Source organism: Aspergillus ambiguus (genome assembly GCF_047715705.1).
Source record: "Aspergillus ambiguus strain CBS 117.58 unplaced genomic scaffold BDV59scaffold_5, whole genome shotgun sequence".
Classification (NCBI taxonomy): domain Eukaryota; kingdom Fungi; phylum Ascomycota; class Eurotiomycetes; order Eurotiales; family Aspergillaceae; genus Aspergillus; species Aspergillus ambiguus.
This window is the reverse complement of record NW_027395518.1, coordinates 1,044,882-1,064,822: the sequence shown is the minus strand read 5'-3', so window position 1 is coordinate 1,064,822 and position 19,941 is coordinate 1,044,882. Positions and strand designations below refer to the sequence as shown.

Sequence of the window (19,941 nt, the reverse complement as noted above, 5' to 3'; positions counted from 1 at the left end):
AGGAATCGGCTTTGATCTGACTCCCTCATACGGGTAAGAACTGAGAAATAGACACACTCCCGCTTTCGGGTTTTCCTGAAGTTCTCTCGTAGGACCCCCGCCATTCACTACCGGAATGGAACAGTAGTAGAAGTTGTTCAAGTCGAAGCTGATGCGGGATATGTCGCTCTCATGACAGAATTGGCGAACCCACGGCAGCCAGGGCCTCAAGCAAGCTCCTGGGAGAGGCAACTTTCGTGACTTGATCTGAATGTCCGCCAGATATTCGACAAATATGCAGGTCGAGGTCTGCGTACGCCTCAAGAGAAACTAACGCTTGTGGCATAAAAGAAACGGTCTGCCCGCCACGAAGAACGCTTCAATTTTGACCCACTTGCTTCGGGACCTAAGGGACGCAACTCAAGCTATCCTAGGGGAGCCTATCGATCACGTAGCTTTTACCCCTACCTCTCGCCGGTCTCGCGACGGATGATATCAACGATGCCCTGGAATTTCTGGGATTGCGTTCCTGGGTCGGTGATTACTCGTCATATTGGCGTGTTGAATGAATATCAGTTTCAGCGACATGCTATACTGATGCTGACTCTACAACGAGTTGTATGGAGTGTATAACAATATTCATACAAGTGGATCAAGATTATGTCACTTGAGTTATCCCGTCAAGAATAACCTTGATATTCTTCAGACTGTCCGTCATACTATCCTGCTTGCTCACAACCGTCGACAATTAACATGTTGAATGCTGGAGACTGAGAAATAAGAGCATACCCACCACTGCTGGAGAACCATTATAAGTCACCCAGATGGTCTCATTGGGGTATATGAATTTTCGCCCACCCAGCAACATCAACATTCGCAGCTCGCTGAATCAGGCACTTCGATTACCCATAAATATAGGCTGCTGCCCACCATGTACTTTGTACTAGTAAAGCATTAAGCAACCGGAATGTACAAGCTTCATAGCAGTTCAAACCCCCAGGAACCGAGCAAGACCCTGTGGCTGGTGCCCCGCACTAATCCGCTTGGCTTAGGGGCAAGGTCATGGTGGGCCTTTATCCGGAGGGTTTGAGTCTGATATGAATGGATAGAATTGAAATTGCTTTGGAATAAAGCCCCACTATGACAGCTTGTTCCCATCTCTCTTGAAGCTGTCCGGCAGAGTCGGACTTAAATCTCGGTCCGTCTTGGATATGGCGTGTGTCGGTTGCTGGTGAATGTTCCGTGGCTACGGCTTCCATCTCCATTCTTCGATCCCTTGAACGTTGGTGGATGGCAAAAGTCTGCCCCGTCTTTCTGAATCCAGAAGCCTTGAACTACTAGTTCTGGTAGCAACAATTGAGCGCTATAACGCCCCACCTCTCAGCTACTGCATGTTTCTTGGGGTCCAAGGCTCCTCTCCAAGATCGGATTGGGTCAGCGTCTACCAGACAGAGTCCCGAATGCCTTCAAGGACCAAGTGCTATCCACGGCGGTTTTGGGAAAGATATAAGCCAATAGGTCGTAAATTAGCTGTTTCAATGGCCCCACGGAACTGGTGCTAATCAACGGGGAGAACAACGTGAGGACAAATGGAAAGGTATAACCATATGCTACTGTACGTACAACTGCGAGCGATCTGCACTTCGCTTAATTTTCGCCCCTATAAATGGGTCAGTTTAGTGATCCAAGTAGGCATCGATCATCAATGCTCAGCCAGCCCTCTAGGGATCGGCTCTACAAGTGTAAGAGGGTTCGACTTGAGAGCGTGTTGATGGAATATCTGTCGAGAAAGACACTAGCCTATATAAAGCGAGGTGATTCCCTCATTGCGCGACCTCCCAGAATCAAAAACCATTCCCTCTTTTTCTACATATCTCGTTTTACAGACGTCAATCCTTCAATTCATTCCCTGTACTTTTCACCCAACTCTCCATCATGGTCAACAACAAGGTTCTTCTCACATTGGCTCTGGCCTCATCGGGGGTCCTCGCAGCTCCTCAACCCGACATCTATGTCAAGAGGGATGACTCTCCTTCTGTCGGGGTTCCGGTAGCATTCAACACCGATGGCAATATTGCCAACTGTCAGGAGCTGTACAATGAGTGCCGCAGTGCCCCTAATGCCAACATGTCTACCTGCACCAGTGACCTTGAGGAATGCAAGTCTGCAAAGAGCAGCACTAGCAGCAGTGCTCCAACCACAACTACTGCTACGACCTCCGCTGCCGGTCCCACAGAGACATCTGGTGACTGTGAATCCAAGTACGATGCCTGCCGTACGGCCCCTGACGCCAATATGGCTGTCTGCGCCAGTGAACACGAGGAATGCAAGCATGGGAACGACAGCGGCAGCCCTGCCACCAGTACCGGCTCTGGCTCTGGCTCTGGAACTGATTCTGGAGCTAGCGCCACCACCAGTGCTAACTTTGAACCTGCCAACACAAACTCTCCGTCCTCTGCCTCAACTTCGTCTTCTATGACCCCAAGCTCTGCGACTCCACAAGCAACCTCGTCCCCTGCATCAGCAGCGAACCGTGTTTCGGGTGTTAGCGGTTCGTTCTTTGCCGCTCTGTTGGTCGCTACTGGTCTTTTCTAGGTAAACTTTGAGTCTCTTATATAAGCGGGTACATAGCCACATTTTTGTTCTTTTTGTGTTTCGAGTCCTGTCTCACTGCATTCCATAAGGTACATAATAGCATCTGTATGTATAATCTGTGTCTACCCTTCCTTACTCCAAATCTGCTATCAACACAGTGAATACCCTTGGGGATCGATGTATAACTATAGCTAGCCGTATCTCTTTTAGATCTCTCCATATGCCTTCTCTAGAGATCCTATTTCTCGAATTCCAAGCAATAACCCTAACGTACTTCAGTACAAGTGATATACGGTGTACCCAACGTATCCATTCTTTGCCATGCTAAACTGGCATATTTAAAGGACCAGAGTATTGATACCTGAGGCTTTGCACAAATAGGATCGTAATAACTACTTCAGTTAATTGCTCCTACCGTCAATATCTCTCTGGAGTCGTTTATACTGCTGGTGAGTCCTCCTAAGACCATCCCTTACTTCCAAAGAAAGGAAATAGTTCAGCAAACCCCAGTTATGGGCAGGATGGGTTCTATAAACTTTCCAATTGGGACATGATGTCGATCAATCTCCCCCGGACCTGGCGGTCGGCGTCGTGGAATCCTTCAGGATCTTGGATCAGCCGTTTAATAATAATATCATTAAACCACCACTTTATCTTGTCACAAGAGCACAACGGGCCCTATGCCTGCAATTGGGCTCACTCCGGTGCTTAGTTTGACTTGTAGTACTCCAATATGCATGGTATGCTTTAGACGGAATGTCAAAGATGAGGTGCTGTACCGCATACTAAAAATCTTTTGGGATATCCCCTACTGACTATGGCACGGTTCCCAAGCTAGTAGTTGGATTTAAAGAGACTGCCAGCACTATTATTGGTGCTAAATTTCTCAATTTTGTACCACCGAAGGTGCATGCCGCTTGTGTGGTGTCGAATTGCCCGAAATGTATGGAGTACGAAGGAGTCAAGCCCGTACTTTAGATAGACTTCATAGCGGCAAGCACAAATATCCATATTATCAAATTGAGCATTTAATATAACTGTGGAGAGTATATATATATGTTATAAATTGTAGAACTAAATTTATAAAAATATATAAAATTGTGCAATTGTTGCAGATTAGTTAACTAGTTATACATGTTGCTGAATCATCCGTTCACAATTGGTTAACATAACTATGACTCCCCGTGATTCATCATTTCTTCGGCCCCTCCAAAATTCCCCCACCATCACCACCACCACCACCATGGCTTCACCTCAGAAGATTCTGCCCAAGGAGGGCGAGCGCAACATTCTCGTCACTAGCGCCTTGCCCTATGTCAACAATGTCCCTCACTTGGGCAACATTGTCGGTTCCGTGTTGAGTGCCGATGTTTTCGCCAGGTACAGTCATTCCTTCGACCCCAGTTCCATCTCGTCTGTTCCCCCTTCCTTGCGCTGTCGAACTAACCCCAATTGTAGGTACCACAAAGCCTGCGGACATCGCACTCTCTACATCTGCGGAACGGATGAATATGGTACTGCGACGGAGACGAAGGCCCTGGAGGAGAAGATGTCGCCCGAGGAGCTCTGCGCCAAGTACAACAAGATTCATCAGGAGGTCTACGAGTGGTTCGAGATTGGGTTCGATCATTTCGGACGGACCCCGACGCAGAAGCACACCGATATCTCACAGGCCCTCTTCAAACGGCTGTACGACAATGGCTACCTGGCCGAGAAGTCCGCCGAACAACCCTTCTGCGAGACCCACGGGTCGTTCCTCGCCGATCGTTTCGTCGAGGGTGAGTGCCCCAAGTGCCACTATGACGATGCCCGCGGCGACCAGTGCGACAAGTGTGGCCACCTTCTCGACCCCTTCGACCTCATCAACCCCCGCTGCAAGCTCGACGGCGCCACCCCCGTGGCCCGCGAGACGAAACACATCCACCTTCTCCTCGACAAGCTGCAGCCCGCCATCGAGAAGTGGGTCCACGCCTCCATCGAGAAGGGCGACTGGCCCAAGAACTCCCGCGTCATCACCGAGTCGTGGCTGAAGGAGGGTCTGAAGGACCGCGGCATCACGCGAGACCTCAAGTGGGGAGTGCCCGTGCCGCTCCCGGGATTCGAGAACAAGGTACTCTACGTGTGGTTTGAGGCCTGCATCGGATACCCCTCCATCACCGCCAACTACACCGACGACTGGGAGCTCTGGTGGCGCAACCCAGAACAGGTCCAGCTGTACCAGTTCCTGGGTAAGGACAACGTGCCCTTCCACAGCGTGATCTTCCCCGGTTGCCAGCTGGGCTCGAACGACAAGTGGACCATGCTGCACCATCTCAGCACCACCGAGTACCTGAACTACGAGGGTGGTAAGTTCAGCAAGTCGCGCGGCATCGGCGTCTTCGGCAACAACGCGAAGCAGACGGGCATCCCCGCCGACGTGTGGCGGTACTTCCTGCTGAAGAACCGCCCAGAGACCGGCGACACCCAGTTCGAGTGGCGCTCGTTCGTCGACAGCAACAACAGCGAGCTGCTCGCCAAGCTGGGCAACCTCGTCAACCGCATCATCAAGCTCATGGCCGCCCAGTACGACTCGACCATCCCGGAGTTCTCCGTGCCCGAAACCTTCCAGCCCAACCTCGACGAGATCACCGAACTCCTCCGCCAGTACATCGACGAGATGGAGAGCGTGCACCTCCGCGCCGGTGTCCAGACCGCCATGAAGCTGGCAGAGGCCGGTAACGGCCTGATCCAGGCCAACCGCCTGGACAACGCGCTCATCGCCAACGAGCCCGCCCGTGCCGCCGCTGTCGTCGGCACCGTGCTCAACCTCATCTACCTCCTCGCCAGCGTCTTCTCCCCTTACCTCCCCGCCACGGCCAAGTCCATCAACGAGCAGCTGAACACGCCGTTCGGTCTCATCCCGTCCCTGGACGACATCAAGGACGGCTGGAAACCCACCGCCCTGAAGCCTGGCCACAAGGTCGGCAAGGCCAAGTACCTGTTCTCGCGCATCGACTCCAAGAAGGCCGATGAGTGGCGTGAGATGTTCGGTGGCTCTCAAGCCGAGCGGCAGAAGAAGGAAGAGGAGGCGGCGAAGAAGAAGGCCGCCAAGGACAAGAAGAAGGCCAAGAAGGCGAACAAGACCGCCAACGTGGAGACGACCGCTAAAGGTGGTGCGGATGCTACTCCCGTCGATGACGCGGTGAACAAGGTGGCCGACGGCGTCGCCCAGGTCACCCTCCCGACTTCGTAAAAGATTACACAAAGAAGCCTCGAAAGACGGACACATCCCCATGTCAGCGTGATAGAATTTTTCCTTTTTCCTTTTGTTATGGGCTATTTTTGGGCTTGTTCATGGTGTCTACGCGCGGAAGGTTAGCATGAGATATGATGACGATGCTGGTGAACGATCATTTGAATGATTTCATCGTGGTGCTAGATAGTGCTGCTCTGGACATGAATGCAATGCATACATTGGGTATTATCATCGTTAAGACCCAAATGGCGTACCTACTTACAATTGAGCCCGATCCGGGCTAGGGCATGGGGCATGTATGCAATACAATCGGTTATTGAATCGCTCAGATGCATTTCTCAAAAGTACAGGTAAAGGGAACAAGCCCATCCTAGAGATAACTTGGGGAGGTCGCTAAATATGCTGTGTTGGGATTTTTCTTCGCATCGCATTATAAACATCTGATCCAACATCCCGGACATCAAGTAAGCCTGACCTAGCCCCATAGTACAAAACCCCGACTACGCCGATTTTAAACTGCCCACACATCCTCTACCGCTTCCTTCCGCCCGGACGAGGCTTCACTTCGTCCGGCATCACGGGATGTAGCATCACCTTGTTCGGGTGCTGCGGCGTGTTCGCAGAGTAGCCCTTACTCCAATCGTAGCTGACAGCGTAGGCGAAGATGTTACCGTTTCGGTTGAAGGCGGTGGCAGTGATGGGACCACCCACGTTGGGGTACCCCTTTAGGCGGTGTTTGGCGTCCTTGTCCCACAGGTGGAAGCCGCCGTCGGAGCCTGCGGTGGAGAAGGTGCCGTGGATGGGGTGGAAGGAGATGTCGTTAACGGAGTAAATGTTGTTAATGTCGCGTTGGTTGGGGGGCGTTTCGCGGTGGCATTTGAAGCTGAAGTTGGAGCTGGAGTCCTTGTCCTCGACGTACTGGATGGCACAGCGGCCCTCGATGCTACCGACGGCAAACCCGGTGGCGTCAGTGAAGCAGCTGACGACCCGCGTCTGCCACTTCAGCGGGGACTGCATGGTCTTGTAGAATTTCGTGGGGTTGTCCAGGTTGATGATGTTGATGTAGCGGTCCGCCGTGCCAATCACCAGGAGCTTGTTCTTCACGTCCATCGTGTAGACGCGCTCCTGGCACTCCACCGTCGCGATGGGGGTTGACTGCCGCAGATCCCAGTACTTGACCGTCTTGTCCCACGAGCCCGTCACGAGCAGCGGGCTGTTCCCCGCCGGGTTAGGGATCATGTGGCAGCATTTGATGGGGGCGTCGTGGGCGGCCACCTGGACGGGCGTGGTGGCATTTGCGGCGAGGTCGAGCATGCGTGCAGCTTTATCCGCACCGGCGCCGACGACCTTCGTTCCATCCTGGGGAGGTATGTGTCAGCGTGATGAAGGGGGAGAGGCCAGTCTCCAATCAGGGTCGACTCACTGGTGACCAGCAGCAGTTCAACACCGGGGCTTCATGTTCGAACAGAGCTTTCCCTTCACTCTGGCCCTGCTCGTTGATCTCGTAGATCCGGACTTTCTTATCCCACGAGGCTACCGCGAGGTGTTCGCTGGCGGGGGAGAATCTAAGATCCGAGATACTGTCTTCGGGAGGCGAATTGAGGGCGACATCTTTGGAGATATCCCCGGTGGTGTTTGGTTGAGTTCCTGTCGTCGACGCTGCGCCGACAGAACCGAAGAGCGACATGAGAGACCTTTTGCTTTGGTATTCGAAAGAAGAGCTTTGGTACGAAAAATGGAGAGACGACGAGATACGGGGAGTCACCGGGATATTCTATCAAGTGATAGAGACGAGAGGAGAAGGGGAAAGAAATGCGAAGGTGAAGTTGGCGCGCAACGGCATCCCAAATAATAATCAAGGAGGAAAGTGGTCGGTGGCCGGCAGAATCTTCAGCTCAGTTCACCGCCTGCAAACAAGACAAACATGAGGTCAAGGTAAAAAGAGCTCAGCGTTTAATTTTTCTTTGGTTTCATGCATTTACCTCTTTGCGACGTAACTTGGAAATTCCATACACATGTGTACGCAAGAACAAAAAAAAAGGAAAACAAGGAAAAAGATAATGCTCGCACTCGGACTCGAACCGAGGATCTCGGCATTACTAGTGCCGCGCTTTACCAACTAAGCCATGCGAGCGGACTGGTTGATCGGCTGCCGATAATTTGCTATCTGAGACAGAAAAGCATCTTGACCAATTAGGCAAGTGAGCGTGGACGGTCCTACTGCATATGTAGTCTTGAACGGCTACGGAGTACCTACCTAGAGACAAAGACATAACAGCACTGGCTGTTTACCTTTTGTATGATTCTATACTCTACTATCTTTCACCAAGCGTCGGGTTGTTTTGCGGATCTCGCCCAACTATATATATCTGCAACCGCCCCCGTACCTCAAAACGAAGCCAGTGGATAACTGGTTACAACGATAACCGCTCATACTTGGCTAGTACAGATCGAAGTCTTCACCGTACTAGGTTAGACTAGTGCTCGTATATTTAGTAGTCGATCGACACAATCAGCTGACTATGGACCACGTGAGGCCTTTGTTCTTGGGCAATTCGTCGAGTTGTCGGTCGATGTCTTCATCATTGCTCGACCCGGTGAAGATCCCACCCCGCAAGAAGAATACACCCCACTGACGGTACAATCCCGATTCAGCACTGGAGAAGGTAGCATTGAGAGGGAATTGTTTAAAGTACCGGACTAAGTGACGGGCCCGAAGTGGAGCGGGCGGAAATGCGGGGTGCAGCTTAGTGGTCCACCCAGAGCTGTCGACGTCAACCTACTCGTGTGATCCGGTCGTCCCGGCATGTCTCCGGGGAGGACACATTCCTGGGGGCAAGAGGTAAGGGGGATGGAATGAAAAAGGACACAACTTTAGTCCTTTTGGGTGGGCTGATGGGTCGATGATGGACATGGGTTTGAAACGATCGACTGATGGAGTGGACTGATGTGGTTCAAATGCGGAGATCCCATACATCATCCACCATCACCGCACTAGCGCCTTTTTGTCTTGGGTGTATAGAATATAGCCACCTGGATCTCACTCTTGACGTCGTCGAGACTGCCATGTTGCCCGAAGAGGGATCCCCGAGGCCTCGACCAAACGGGGATATGTAGAGAGACCAGACGGAAGATGCAGCTGGCAAGCTCCCTGGGAAACCATCCGATGGGCTCAATCGTACCAGACGAAGCTCGTCCAGAAGACAAATCATATTCTACCAGGGCAAATCTCCTCCAATCCGGGAGCAGCGCCCCCGCTTGTTGAACAAGGTCATCGATGATGCTACATTTTGGGTGCGTCCAGCATCCATGTCGCCCGCTGGTCCAGTCAGATCACCTGCCCTCCCTCCCTCGTCTGCTTCCCCTCTCTCTCTCCTCCCTTTCCTCCTCCTCCTATCTTTCTCTCGTCTCCTCCTCTCCCCTTCCTATCCCACCTATCTGCATCTCAACCAGACTCTCATACGAAGCCATCTCCAACACTCCGGTAAGTTGTCTCTGTTCCTGCAGTCATACCCCTCTCACCTGTACACCATTCAACCTTTTACTCCCTTCTAATCACCACTAATCAGCATACTCAGTCCTGACCAGTGTCTCTAGTTCACATCGACTTCTACCACCTCAATCATGTCTGAACCTCTCACCAAGGTCGACTCTGCCGTCGCTGGCTTGTCGATAAAAGACGAGAAGGACAAGGACAAGAAGAACAGACGTAATTCCACCGAGGGGGTTTACAACATCAAGGATCTCGGTAAGCAACTCCCCCGATGTCTTGCCTCCCAGCCAAGCCCTGTAGATAAAGACTGAGCCTCTGTAGAGGAGAAGAGGATTGAATTGACACTCCCAATCGAAACACAAAAGACCGGGTGGTGAGTCATGTCCATAACCCCCCCTTCTACCTAACGAGACCGGAACTCACTGGCACTAGGAAGCTGAACACATCTCCCTCAACGATTGAGGACAAGGACATCCTGAAGTTGCACCTGGTCAACCCTCCGGTCAAGAAGATTGACCTACATTTCCCACTGGGCCTGGAGGTGACTGCTCGGAATATGAAGGGAGTCACGATCAAGGATGCGCTGGACGCTATCTACAAGCAGTACAAGAAGAAGGTATGACACTAAACTCGCTTTTCCAAGTACAGCGGAATTAATGCCCCGTTCACAGACAGATGATGAGTTAGATGAACCTTACCTCAAGGGCTTCGAATGGGACAAGGAAGAGTGCTGGACACGTCTGATCGTCCACCAGAAGAAGCATGGCGAGCCCCAACAACCTAGTGGTAAGAAGTCCAAGAAGAAGAACAAGGACAAGGAAGAGGCTTAGAGCGATGATCCATCCTTATGGCGACAATCCGTCGTAGCCGCCGTCGTCTTGATCGTTACCAAGCCTTCTGTCGTCTGGCTTCCTAGCATTTCCTCATCGCGTTTGGGATCTAGAAGCTCGAGCTCGGAGACCGGGTGTTACTTTCTGTAATTCTGTGCTTTTTTTCTGCTGACTCTCATCTCTCGATGTTGATTCTAAGATACTTCGAACCTCGCGTACCTTCGTGCTATCTGGTTTTGCCGGGTAGCCATTCCACTCCTTTAATACGAGAACGTGAATACGAAACCTTCAACCGGACGTAGATTGTCTTATCGTATCGTAGCTTATCAACATCGACAAGCGTCGTTTACAAATGCCATATCTGAATGGTAACCCAAACTGAGCCCAGAAACTTTTTTACCCTAACCGGACACCATAAATCATCATGTGCAGTTCTTCAGTTCCAAAATCCGTCACAACCCGAACTACTGCCCCAGGCCCCGAACGGCCATGGCAAAAGCGCCCTCCCTCGTCTTGTGACCACCGATGAAGCCGCTGGCGTGGACAAACACCGCCCCCTCGGGAATCTTCTCCTTTCCAGCCTTCTCCGCCTCCGCAGACATGAGCCCGTCCAAGTCGGCATCCCGCACCCCGCGCCACGCCTCCGGCAGCGGCAGACGGGACACGAAGCTGCCCTCGTTCACGGGCACACACTGCACGCGCCACTTGGCGTCCTCGGCGGCGCTCTCCGGGTACAGGACGTAGTAGACCTCCGACTCGGCGGTGGCGGCACCCTCCTTCTCGAAGTTGTACAGGTGCTCCTTCCAGGGCACGCCGCCCTGGGGCAGGACGATGATGCGGCCAGAGGGGTGGACATCGCGACGGGAGCGGTAGGCATTGGCGACGGTCGTGCGGGCGGGCAGCCACGACGACGCGGCGTGGTGCAGCTTGCGCGAGAAGACGGAGCCGATGAAGGAGCTGGCGCGGGCGAAGAGGCTGTCCTCGTCCTGGGGCTCGCCGGGCGGGCAGCTCGGGTCCGGATGGTTCATATCGCCGACGACGGAGGTGATGGTGATGGCGCCGTCCTTGAAGCGCTTCTCGATGGCGTGGGCGGCCAGCGCGGCCGGATCGTACGCCGCCACGCCGTTGTCGTTGGCATCGATCGCCTCGATGAAGTCCGTGTACAGCTTCTCGTACAGCAGCGTCACATCGTCGTGATCCAGCGGGAGCCCCGTGTGCTGCGCGATGATCGCCCGCCCGAAGTGCATGTACACCAGTCCCGCTGACGACAGCTTGGTGTGGTGGTTCGGGAACGTCGTCGCGAACGTCCGCTGGTGGTGGTCATACCGGTTGGCGGCCGCGTCGTACTCGCCGCCGACGTCCACGACCGTGTGACAGGTGGCCAGCTGGGCGGGATCCCGGGTGCGGAGGAGCGGCGACGCGGCGTAAGTGGGCAGCTGGCGCAGGAGATACACGGCGAGGGCCTCATCGGCGTGAAAGTGACCGCTGCGGGGGGTGATCAGTAATGGCGGGCCGGTTATTGGGAGAGAAGAGGAGGGCCGTACTTGTGAGTCCCGATAAGGGGAGACGAGGTCTTGAGCTTCTTTGCGATTGTTTCGTCGGCCATTCTAAACAATTGGCGGAATCGAAGCATCCACGAGGGTTTATTTGATGCTGCGTTTTGGGAGGTCTTGATAGAGAGACGCTGGAGCTGCCCGAAACGGAAATGCGGTAGGGTTTTTATCAAGGGCTTTGGTGAGCATGTGATGTCACCATACCGGCGTACAGAGTACATACCTACACCTACCTATATGTACCTAGATACCTAGGTGGTCCATCTTGATTCATAAAATTATTTCACTCTGTCGTCCTTGTTGAATATTCATATAACATCGATCCTACCACTTGAGGTCATAAGGTGCGTTGTTGAGTGGTCACTCTATCGTATTGTAGAAAGCACGTGAATCACGAGATAAGATCGAATCCTCCAACTCCAACGTGTCTCTCAAGATCAAGCTTCTCTCTCCCTCTTCAGCTTCCTCTTTTCCCCTGTCTCTCCTCTAGAAAATTCATCTCTTCGGTTGCATCTCCCATGGGTGTCCACTGACAGTCTCGTCTCTCTTCCCTCTCCTCCAGCAACACCGTGTTTGTTGCTCTTCGGCCCTTTTTCCCTCTCGTTCCTTAACTTTCTCTCCGTCTCCCCGCGTTCCCTTTTCTCTTCCCTTCTTCTTTTTTCACCTATTTCCTCGAACACTCTCTCCCACCGGTTGCACGCGTCTGTGGTCGTGCGCCTCCTTCATCTGGCCCGATGTGGCTTTTTCGGGTCTTTTCCTCGGTCATTTTCCTGACCGTCACCGTCTCTTCCATCCCCCTGGCCTTTGATGTCGGTGGGAAGACGTGCGGTCTGGCCTACTCTCTCTCCCTGGCCTCCTTCTACTTCCTCTTTTCCCTCCTGCGTCTCACCACCCCCGACCGATCGTGGTTCCGCTCGTCCTTGATCGTCCTTATTCGTTCGACCCAATGGCTTATCATCCCGATACTTCTCATCTGGTCCCTCAATCGCTTTTCGATCGACGCGGATAACACTACGGGGTGGGTCGAGCGCACCTTCAGTGGGAAGCGCGCGCAGGATTCGTCCATCCAGGAGTGGTTGTTTGGCCCCGATGGCCTGGTGGAGTCCGTGACAATTGGCAACTGGGATAAACTCTTGACTTGGTCGACACCGGTTTTTCAGCTGGTCGAAGGTTTCTGCAGCTTATTGGTGATCCAGGCTGCAGGGCAGATCACGCGCTGGCTCGTCAATCGGGGCGGTCGCAGTGACAGTTGGATGGTACGTACGCGATCTGTTGGAACCCCTCCTGTTCGAACGCTAATTCCCCCGTAGATCGGGCTGCTTGTCCTATCCGCGTCAGTCATCTCCAGTGCCGTCTACTTCCTCTGGCGCGTCCTCCAGTTTCCAGAGATTTCCAACGTCGATGCCGCCCTGATCGGAGTGTCGATCACCTGCGCGGTGATCCTGTGCGCCTGGGGGATCGGTAGCGGTCGCGGGAACCCGGTCGAGAGCTCGCTTCTCTTCGCATACGTCGTTCTCTGCATCTACCAGATCTTCACCGATTACCGTCCCTCGCACCCAGTCGAGCAAGTGCCCTCGCCTGCGCAATCGGGCGACTTCCCCCCGCTTCCACCAATCATCATGAACTCCTACACCACTCTTCTGCACGCACTCTCTCTCCTGCCTTCTATCATCCACGCCGCTTTCAACGTGATCACAGCGGTCTTCGGTGCGGTGACCCCGTCCGTGCTCATCTCGCTCATGTACCGCATCTGCGTGCTCTATGCATCGACCCGGATTATCCCTGCCGTTCGCGAATCCGGGGCGCGGGCGCTTTCTCAGGAGGCCTCGCTAGACGACTCAGATGCCGCTGGCCAGTTCCTGGGCTTCCTCAGTTACTTTTCGCCCTCTATCCTGATTGCTGTCTATACCAGTCTGTTGATGCAGCACTTCGCGTCCACCTCCCAAGCGATGGGTGGGAGCGGTGAGTGGTGGAGCACCCAGGGCGGTGGCGGTGGGAACCTCTGGCGGTGGATCAACTTGGCGTGCACGTTGGCGTTGTATGCCGTCGAGTTGTGGCTCGGTGAGAATGATGATCTGGATTCAGGACTTGCCGGCCACTGGAAGACCGACTGAAGTCGCGGTCGGTCCTCGTCGAACGGCAGTTGCCTATGCCTACAATGGCAATCGCCGTTCTACCAATCTATTTGTATTGCGATGAACCCTCCCCCATTCTCTGGCTGTCGCCTATGGCTGTCAGACCCAACGCCCCTGAACCCCTCCACAGCCACACCGTCCAAATGTCGATTATCGAATATTGCCGGCATTCCTCTCCATTTGGACCCCTTTCCGTGGCGGTGATACACTGCCCAACTCGAGAATATGAGACTGTAGCCTCAGAGAGCCGATTCTTGTTTTCGCACATGTCCGAGACCCCGATATCCTGTCTCCCCGAGGAGACGTGTGGTGCAACCGATGAAAGGTGTCTATCTCGATTGCATTGTCGCAGCGGATGGATAGAGAACAGGGTTCTTGTGTGATGTTCCAATGGGGAACAGACTCCTCAGTTGGGATCTGTTCTGGAGACCTTTTTGCTAGAAATCCTTGGACCACGTCCGGTCGGATTTGCTACGTTTTGCCGTTACGCCTGTAGACGCGTTGCCCTCTGTTTGAGGGTGACCTGCATTACCACTATTCCCCTGTGATTCGTTGCTTCTGGTTCTATTATACCCCTCCAGTCTATCGTTGATCTCTGGTTTCCAACTATTTTTCTTGTGTTTCCACCTACGGTGTGTCTGTCCTGGTGTATTTTACAGATAGCTATACCCAATTTAGTTTGATGATCTTTTCATAACGATCTCGAGCACAGTAAGTTGGTAAGCTGAGATGATAGAGCGTGTATACTATCGAGTAAAAATCAATTTGCTGGTATCATGTGGACGACAGTAGGCTTTTCGACCCCTGCATCTGCAGACCAAAGTGGTAACATATACGGACGAACTGTAGTATAACATTGAGGGGCATCACACATAACAGGAGAACAGTCAAAGAAACAGCAGCCGGAAAGACGAAACCACCGGATCAATATGTCCGATCAAGAATGAGAGGAGGGAAAAAAAAATGCGAATTGATATAAACAGAGAAGGAAAAACGCAGTCGGAACGGGACAGGCATATCGTTATAGAACGTCCTTTCCATCCCCGAAAGCACACCCGACATGGACAAGCCATAAAAAAAAGATTGAGAAAAGATAACCGTCAAATACATCGTGGAACAAAAATCCATAGCGCCAGGCTCTTTTGATATCACCAACCACCGCACGGAAGCACAAACCGAAGGCAAAGCACGACCAAGAAACAGAACAGAACAGGACAAACACGACAACCGGGCTTATCGCCGGATGGGGACGCCCTCACGAGCCGGCGGAGGACTCACGCTGGCCTCCTTTGCATTTTGAGCCTCGTCGTCGCCGCCCTCGGTCTCGTCCACGCTCGTGCCCCGCTGCAGGTAGCTCGCTTCCTTGACGGGGCTGCGACCCTGGAAGCCGATGGAGCCCGGATGACCGCTGATGCTGCCGGGAATCGGCTGGCCCTGGGCGCCGGCGGAGCCGCCATTGCTGGCGGCAGCCGGGTTGTTGGCCCCCGGCGAGGTAGCGGTTAGATGGGGGATATTTTCGGGGACGGGGTGCTGGGAGCCGATGTTGGTGACGCCGACGTCGGCGGCCTTGCCGGCCTTGCTGAGGGCGTAGTCTCCCGAGTCGAAGTATTTCCGTTCCTGGGATCGGTTAGAATCGAGGTGGTCGTGGAAGTTGTAGGAGGATGGGGCACACCTTCAGTTTGTTCTGGAGGAGGTCCTTCTTGGTGGGCATTTTGCCGTACAGGCGGAGAAGTCGCTGCTCATCTGGACTGAGAGACTGTGGATTGGATATTGCGTTAGTTTGGATGGTTCTGGTATGGGGCCTGAGAGGCATTGGGGACGCACGCTGGTGTCGACTTTATTCTGTTGGTGGGGGTTCATTGTGGATAGACAAGGAATCGGTCGATGGGAGGCAGGTTGGAGGGAGTAGATTGGGAGGATGGTGAAAGAGAGAGAGGGTGGAGGGAGAGAAAGTAATGTTAGGACAAGAGAGGTTAGGCTAGAGGATGTGAGGGGTGTCGTCAGAGCGCCCCACCAGTAGGAGACTATGACGAAGGGTGTGGTGATGGAGTGTGGTGGAGCAGGAGGAAAGTCTAGCAAGGCGAGTGAGACTGCTGGTATATTTCTGATTCAGTGGTATCTGCCAGGCGGGAGGATGTTGTGACAGTCGAGGCAAGTGGAGGTTGGAAGAGGAGGTGGTGGTGGTGGTGGTTTGGATGGACGTTGATGTGGTCTGACTAAGGCTGCTGAGTCACGCCCTACCTGTTTAGTGCCCGCACGCTTGGATTCTGCAGAACATCACGAGACGGTCTAGATCGAAATGAAATATATAGCGAAATAACATTTGCCGTATGTAGATGGGGAATAGAATAGATTAAGGCTCAAGGCTAGTGATTCATGGTGGAATTGTCGGGGCAGAGGTTTTGATGTGATGATACTCCGCATGGTTTAACTCCATCCGACAACCATTTTTTTCACCCCTCCAATATCAATTCCAATCGCCGATATATATATCCACTACTCTTTTTCTCTCTGTTCCAAAACCATACTTCTGAATAATGCCCGAACAAACCCCCTCCAATCCAGTCACTATTGTCGTGGAGCATCTGGATCCCGAATTGGGTACCTGGTCTGCTCTGGAGTACGGCTGTATCGCTCGTGAAGCCCATGCTTCAGGCAGCCGATTCCTCCTCAGTTCAGTTCCTACTTCCCTCCAGGTGCCAGAGGACCTCGCCGCAACCAATGGGTTCGAGATCGAACATCGGAGCGTCGAAGAGATCTTTGCGGACCGCCGGTCCAAGGTCTGTCTATTGGATCCCGCTGCCCAGGTTGAGTTGAGCCCCGAGGATGGGGATACCTTCGAGGTGTTTCTTTTCGGTGGTATTCTGGGTACGTCTGCATCCTGGACGAGAACTGATGATAAAGTCTGGCAATGGACTAACCAAGAGGTTCTTCACTGTATAATACAGGCGATGACCCCCCGCGAGGTGAGTTACTACTCGATCTAGAATACAACACCAGCTACTAACGTTTTCTAGACCGTACGTCGGAATTGAGAAAGAAGGGCTACGCCGGTCGACGGCTGGGCCCCAAGCAGATGACTACGGACACCGCAGTGCGCGTAACCCGTATGGTTGTGCACGAGAAAGGTGATCTCACTTCACTATCTTCGATCACATTGGATCTCCAAGGGTCGACTGACAAGAAACAGTTCCCCTGGAGAATATCCAGTATCTTGACAACCCCGAGATCCTGATCAACGACCATGAGCGGACGGAGATGCCGTTCCGCTACGTGAAGGGCGAGGACGGTCAGCCCATTATGCCGCAGGTGAGGAGAATCCTCCGGTCCGGAGGGGATCTGGGTCGAAGCTAACCCAGAGAATTAGGGCATGATTGATCTGATAAAGAAAGATGCCGACCAAGGCATTGATGACCTTTTCTGACGTACTCACTACATACTCTCATATTGATAATAGACGCCCTGAAGAGGCAAGAATAAGATACATCCGGATACGGAATTACCGTACGGGGGGGCCCGGCAGCGTGCCGACTGGCGGAACGCCACGCCATCGCCTTCCTGAGTAGTCATCAATCCACCGACCGTCCGTCAATCAATCCCCTGGCTCTTCTCCCATTACGAGGATCTTCTACCTCTTCTAAGCCTTCTGTCGATCTGTCCTCCTCTATCCGTATTCTTCTCTTCTACTCCTCTCCCTCACCCTCTCCCTCCATATACCTCGTATCCCCTCGTCGGTGCATCCCCTACAACTCCGTGTTCGGCCACCCGGGCGGACAAGCGCGGCACTTGATCGACATAGTATAATCAATGAGGGATTGAACGTGTCGTTTCAGTCCTCGCCGGACCCGATTTTCTTCCTGGCCCCGTGGACTCTGGCTTCCCGACTCTCCTTTTCCTCTTCCTCGACTCTGCGATTCCCCCTCCGCGCTAGAAATGGTCTCTTTATCACTGCGCGGGGCTAGATGGTCAGCCAAGGATGCTGCCTCGTTGTCCTTCGTCTCATGGGCGCTGTCCCTCCTCTTATTGAACCCGTTACTTGTCTCCGCCAAATCGGCCGCGGACTACTATGTCCGTTCTTTGCCTGGCGCCCCGGAGGGGCCGCTGTTGAAAATGCATGCTGGGTGAGTTGTCATCGAATCCTGTGCTCGCGTGTCCCAACTACGACCCCTAATCGCTGACCGTGACTCTCCGCAAAGGCACATCGAAGTCGACCCCGAGAATCACGGAAACCTGTTCTTCTGGCATTTTCAAAACCGTCATATCGCCAACCGCCAACGGACGGTGATTTGGCTCAATGGAGGCCCCGGTTGCAGCTCGATGGACGGCGCGTTGATGGAAGTCGGCCCTTACCGACTGAAGGATAACGCTACGCTGGAGTATAACGAAGGCTCGTGGGACGAATTCGGCAATCTCCTATTCGTGGACCAGCCTGTGGGAACGGGATTCAGCTACGTTAATGGGGACAAGTACCTACACGAGATGGATGAGATGGCCGCTCAGTTTATCACTTTTCTGGAGAATTGGTTCGAGTTGTTCCCCGAATACGAGCGCGATGACGTATGGGATAATCCCTCCCGCTTTGTCTGTGACCTGCACCATACTGACCGGCTGGTAGATCTATATTGCCGGCGAGTCGTTCGCCGGACAGCACATCCCCTATATCTCGAAAGCGATCCAAGAGCGAAACAAGAATGCGCATAATAAGTTCAAATGGAGCCTCCGCGGCTTACTCATCGGCAATGGCTGGATTTCTCCCAAGGACCAGTACCCTGCTTATTTGACCTACGCGTATGAAGAAGGTCTGATCCAGAAAGACTCGCGCATTGCGAAGAACCTGGAGGTGTTACAAGCCGTGTGCGAGTCACGGCTGGAAGGTGCAAAGAACAAGATCCACGTGGATGATTGCGAAAGTGTGTTGAACCAGCTTCTATCGAAAACAGCTGATATCTCCAAGAACGAATGTATCAATTCATACGACATTCGTCTTACTGACGACATTGGGGCCTGCGGTTCGAACTGGCCCCCCGAATTGACGCACATGAATTATTACCTCCGACAGCCCGAGCTGGTCAGCGCTTTGAACATCAACCCCGAGAAGAAATCCGGCTGGATGGAGTGCTCGAATGCGGTAACCAGCACCTTTAGACCCCAGCGGTCTGTCCCGTCGGTGCAACTCCTCCCGGAGCTGATTGAATCGGGTATCTCTGTTCTGCTTTTCAGCGGGGACAAAGACCTGATCTGCAACCACGTCGGCACCGAAGAAATGATCAACAACATGAAATGGAATGGCGGCATTGGCTTTGAGACTTCCCCTGGTGTGTGGGCGCCCCGCCACGATTGGACCTTCGAAGGCGAACCCGCGGGCATCTACCAATACGCTCGGAACCTGACCTACGTCCTCTTCTACAATGCCAGCCACATGGTGCCGTACGACCTTCCTCGCCAGAGCCGAGACATGCTGGACCGTTTCATGCAGGTTGACATTGCCAGCATTGGCGGAAGCCCGGCGGACTCTCGCATCGACGGGGAGAAGCTGCCCCAGACGTCGGTGGGAGGTCACCCGAACAGCACCGCGGCTGAGGAGCAAGAGAAGCAGAAGATGAAAGAGGCGGAGTGGAAGGCCTATGCCAAGTCTGGCGAGGCCGTCCTAGTGATCCTCATCATCGGCGTGATCGTCTGGGGCTTCTTCATTTGGCGCAGCCGGCGACACCACCGCGGGTATCGAAGCGTATATGACAAGAACATGAGCAGGAGCTCCGTCCTGGAGCGATTCCACAGCAAGCGCTCCGGAGCGGACATGGAGGCGGGGGATTTCGACGAGGCTGAGCTCGATGACCTCCATTCTCCTGGGTTGGACCGAGAGAATTACGCGGTTGGTGACGACAGTGACGACGATGCGCCGCAGCAGCATCAACGGCAGGGTTCTCGCCCAGGGGGAGGCCAGTTATGAGGTTCTTTGATCTGATGCCTGTCATTCCTGTTTGTTTTCTCGACACTGTCAGTATCTGTATTGTTTTGGCCTTTGTTAGCCGTGAAGCATTTGCATGTAGTTGGCGAATAGGTTCAATAGACACGAATATCAACTTTGACTTGTGATAGCTACATATGTTCGTTTATCCAT

At 53.3% G+C, this 19,941-nt stretch overlaps 9 protein-coding genes and 1 non-coding gene across 10 annotated transcripts; 6 read left to right on the top strand and 4 right to left on the bottom strand.

Moving 5' to 3' along the window:
- Positions 1–1,914: 1,914 nt before the first annotated feature.
- Positions 1,915–2,574, top strand: BDV59DRAFT_199563 (uncharacterized protein; the record flags this gene model as incomplete). The annotated part of the gene is made up of 1 exon (XM_073693388.1): positions 1,915–2,574. The coding sequence occupies one exon, from the start codon at positions 1,915–1,917 to the stop codon at positions 2,572–2,574; it is 660 nt and encodes a 219-aa protein (XP_073551131.1).
- A 1,108-nt stretch (positions 2,575–3,682) lies between these two features.
- Positions 3,683–6,200, top strand: BDV59DRAFT_172726 (methionine--tRNA ligase MES1). The gene is made up of 3 exons (XM_073688760.1): positions 3,683–3,958; positions 4,037–5,869; positions 6,072–6,200. The coding sequence occupies exons 1-2, from the start codon at positions 3,749–3,751 to the stop codon at positions 5,804–5,806; spliced, it is 1,980 nt and encodes a 659-aa protein (XP_073551130.1). The 5' UTR covers positions 3,683–3,748; the 3' UTR covers positions 5,807–5,869; positions 6,072–6,200.
- sonA (putative nuclear pore complex protein (SonA)) lies at positions 6,201–7,942 on the bottom strand. Its single transcript, XM_073688759.1, has 2 exons — positions 7,233–7,942; positions 6,201–7,168 (listed from the first exon to the last, which is right to left on the bottom strand). Exons 1-2 carry the CDS (start codon positions 7,494–7,496, stop codon positions 6,341–6,343), a joined length of 1,092 nt encoding a protein of 363 aa, XP_073551129.1. The 5' UTR covers positions 7,497–7,942; the 3' UTR covers positions 6,201–6,340.
- Positions 7,871–7,943, bottom strand: BDV59DRAFT_t51. The gene has a single exon. It is a non-coding gene; the product is annotated as a tRNA-Thr (tRNA).
- Positions 7,944–9,433: 1,490 nt separating this feature from the next.
- On the top strand, positions 9,434–10,132 carry BDV59DRAFT_199560 (uncharacterized protein; the record flags this gene model as incomplete). Its single annotated transcript, XM_073693387.1, has 4 exons — positions 9,434–9,557; positions 9,624–9,675; positions 9,735–9,918; positions 9,974–10,132. The coding sequence occupies 4 exons, from the start codon at positions 9,434–9,436 to the stop codon at positions 10,130–10,132; spliced, it is 519 nt and encodes a 172-aa protein (XP_073551128.1).
- Positions 10,133–10,596: 464 nt separating this feature from the next.
- BDV59DRAFT_191515 (MYG1 family protein) lies at positions 10,597–11,738 on the bottom strand (the record flags this gene model as incomplete). The annotated part of the gene is made up of 2 exons (XM_073691910.1): positions 10,597–11,617; positions 11,677–11,738. 2 exons carry the CDS (start codon positions 11,736–11,738, stop codon positions 10,597–10,599), a joined length of 1,083 nt encoding a protein of 360 aa, XP_073551127.1.
- Positions 11,739–11,925: 187 nt separating this feature from the next.
- BDV59DRAFT_133543 (ICE2 family protein) lies at positions 11,926–13,833 on the top strand. Its single transcript, XM_073687018.1, has 2 exons — positions 11,926–12,941; positions 12,996–13,833. The coding sequence occupies exons 1-2, from the start codon at positions 12,420–12,422 to the stop codon at positions 13,797–13,799; spliced, it is 1,326 nt and encodes a 441-aa protein (XP_073551126.1). The 5' UTR covers positions 11,926–12,419; the 3' UTR covers positions 13,800–13,833.
- Positions 13,834–14,544: 711 nt separating this feature from the next.
- On the bottom strand, positions 14,545–15,994 carry BDV59DRAFT_172705 (endosulfine family protein). The gene is made up of 3 exons (XM_073688758.1): positions 15,645–15,994; positions 15,493–15,576; positions 14,545–15,437 (listed from the first exon to the last, which is right to left on the bottom strand). Exons 1-3 carry the CDS (start codon positions 15,678–15,680, stop codon positions 15,054–15,056), a joined length of 504 nt encoding a protein of 167 aa, XP_073551125.1. The 5' UTR covers positions 15,681–15,994; the 3' UTR covers positions 14,545–15,053.
- A 15-nt stretch (positions 15,995–16,009) lies between these two features.
- Positions 16,010–17,404, top strand: BDV59DRAFT_133476 (SAM-dependent methyltransferase). The gene is made up of 5 exons (XM_073687016.1): positions 16,010–16,688; positions 16,769–16,786; positions 16,838–16,948; positions 17,011–17,129; positions 17,188–17,404. The coding sequence occupies exons 1-5, from the start codon at positions 16,358–16,360 to the stop codon at positions 17,242–17,244; spliced, it is 636 nt and encodes a 211-aa protein (XP_073551124.1). The 5' UTR covers positions 16,010–16,357; the 3' UTR covers positions 17,245–17,404.
- Position 17,405: 1 nt separating this feature from the next.
- Positions 17,406–19,868, top strand: kexA (serine-type carboxypeptidase kexA). The gene is made up of 3 exons (XM_073687017.1): positions 17,406–17,941; positions 18,017–18,377; positions 18,436–19,868. The coding sequence occupies exons 1-3, from the start codon at positions 17,754–17,756 to the stop codon at positions 19,768–19,770; spliced, it is 1,884 nt and encodes a 627-aa protein (XP_073551123.1). The 5' UTR covers positions 17,406–17,753; the 3' UTR covers positions 19,771–19,868.
- Positions 19,869–19,941: the final 73 nt, after the last annotated feature.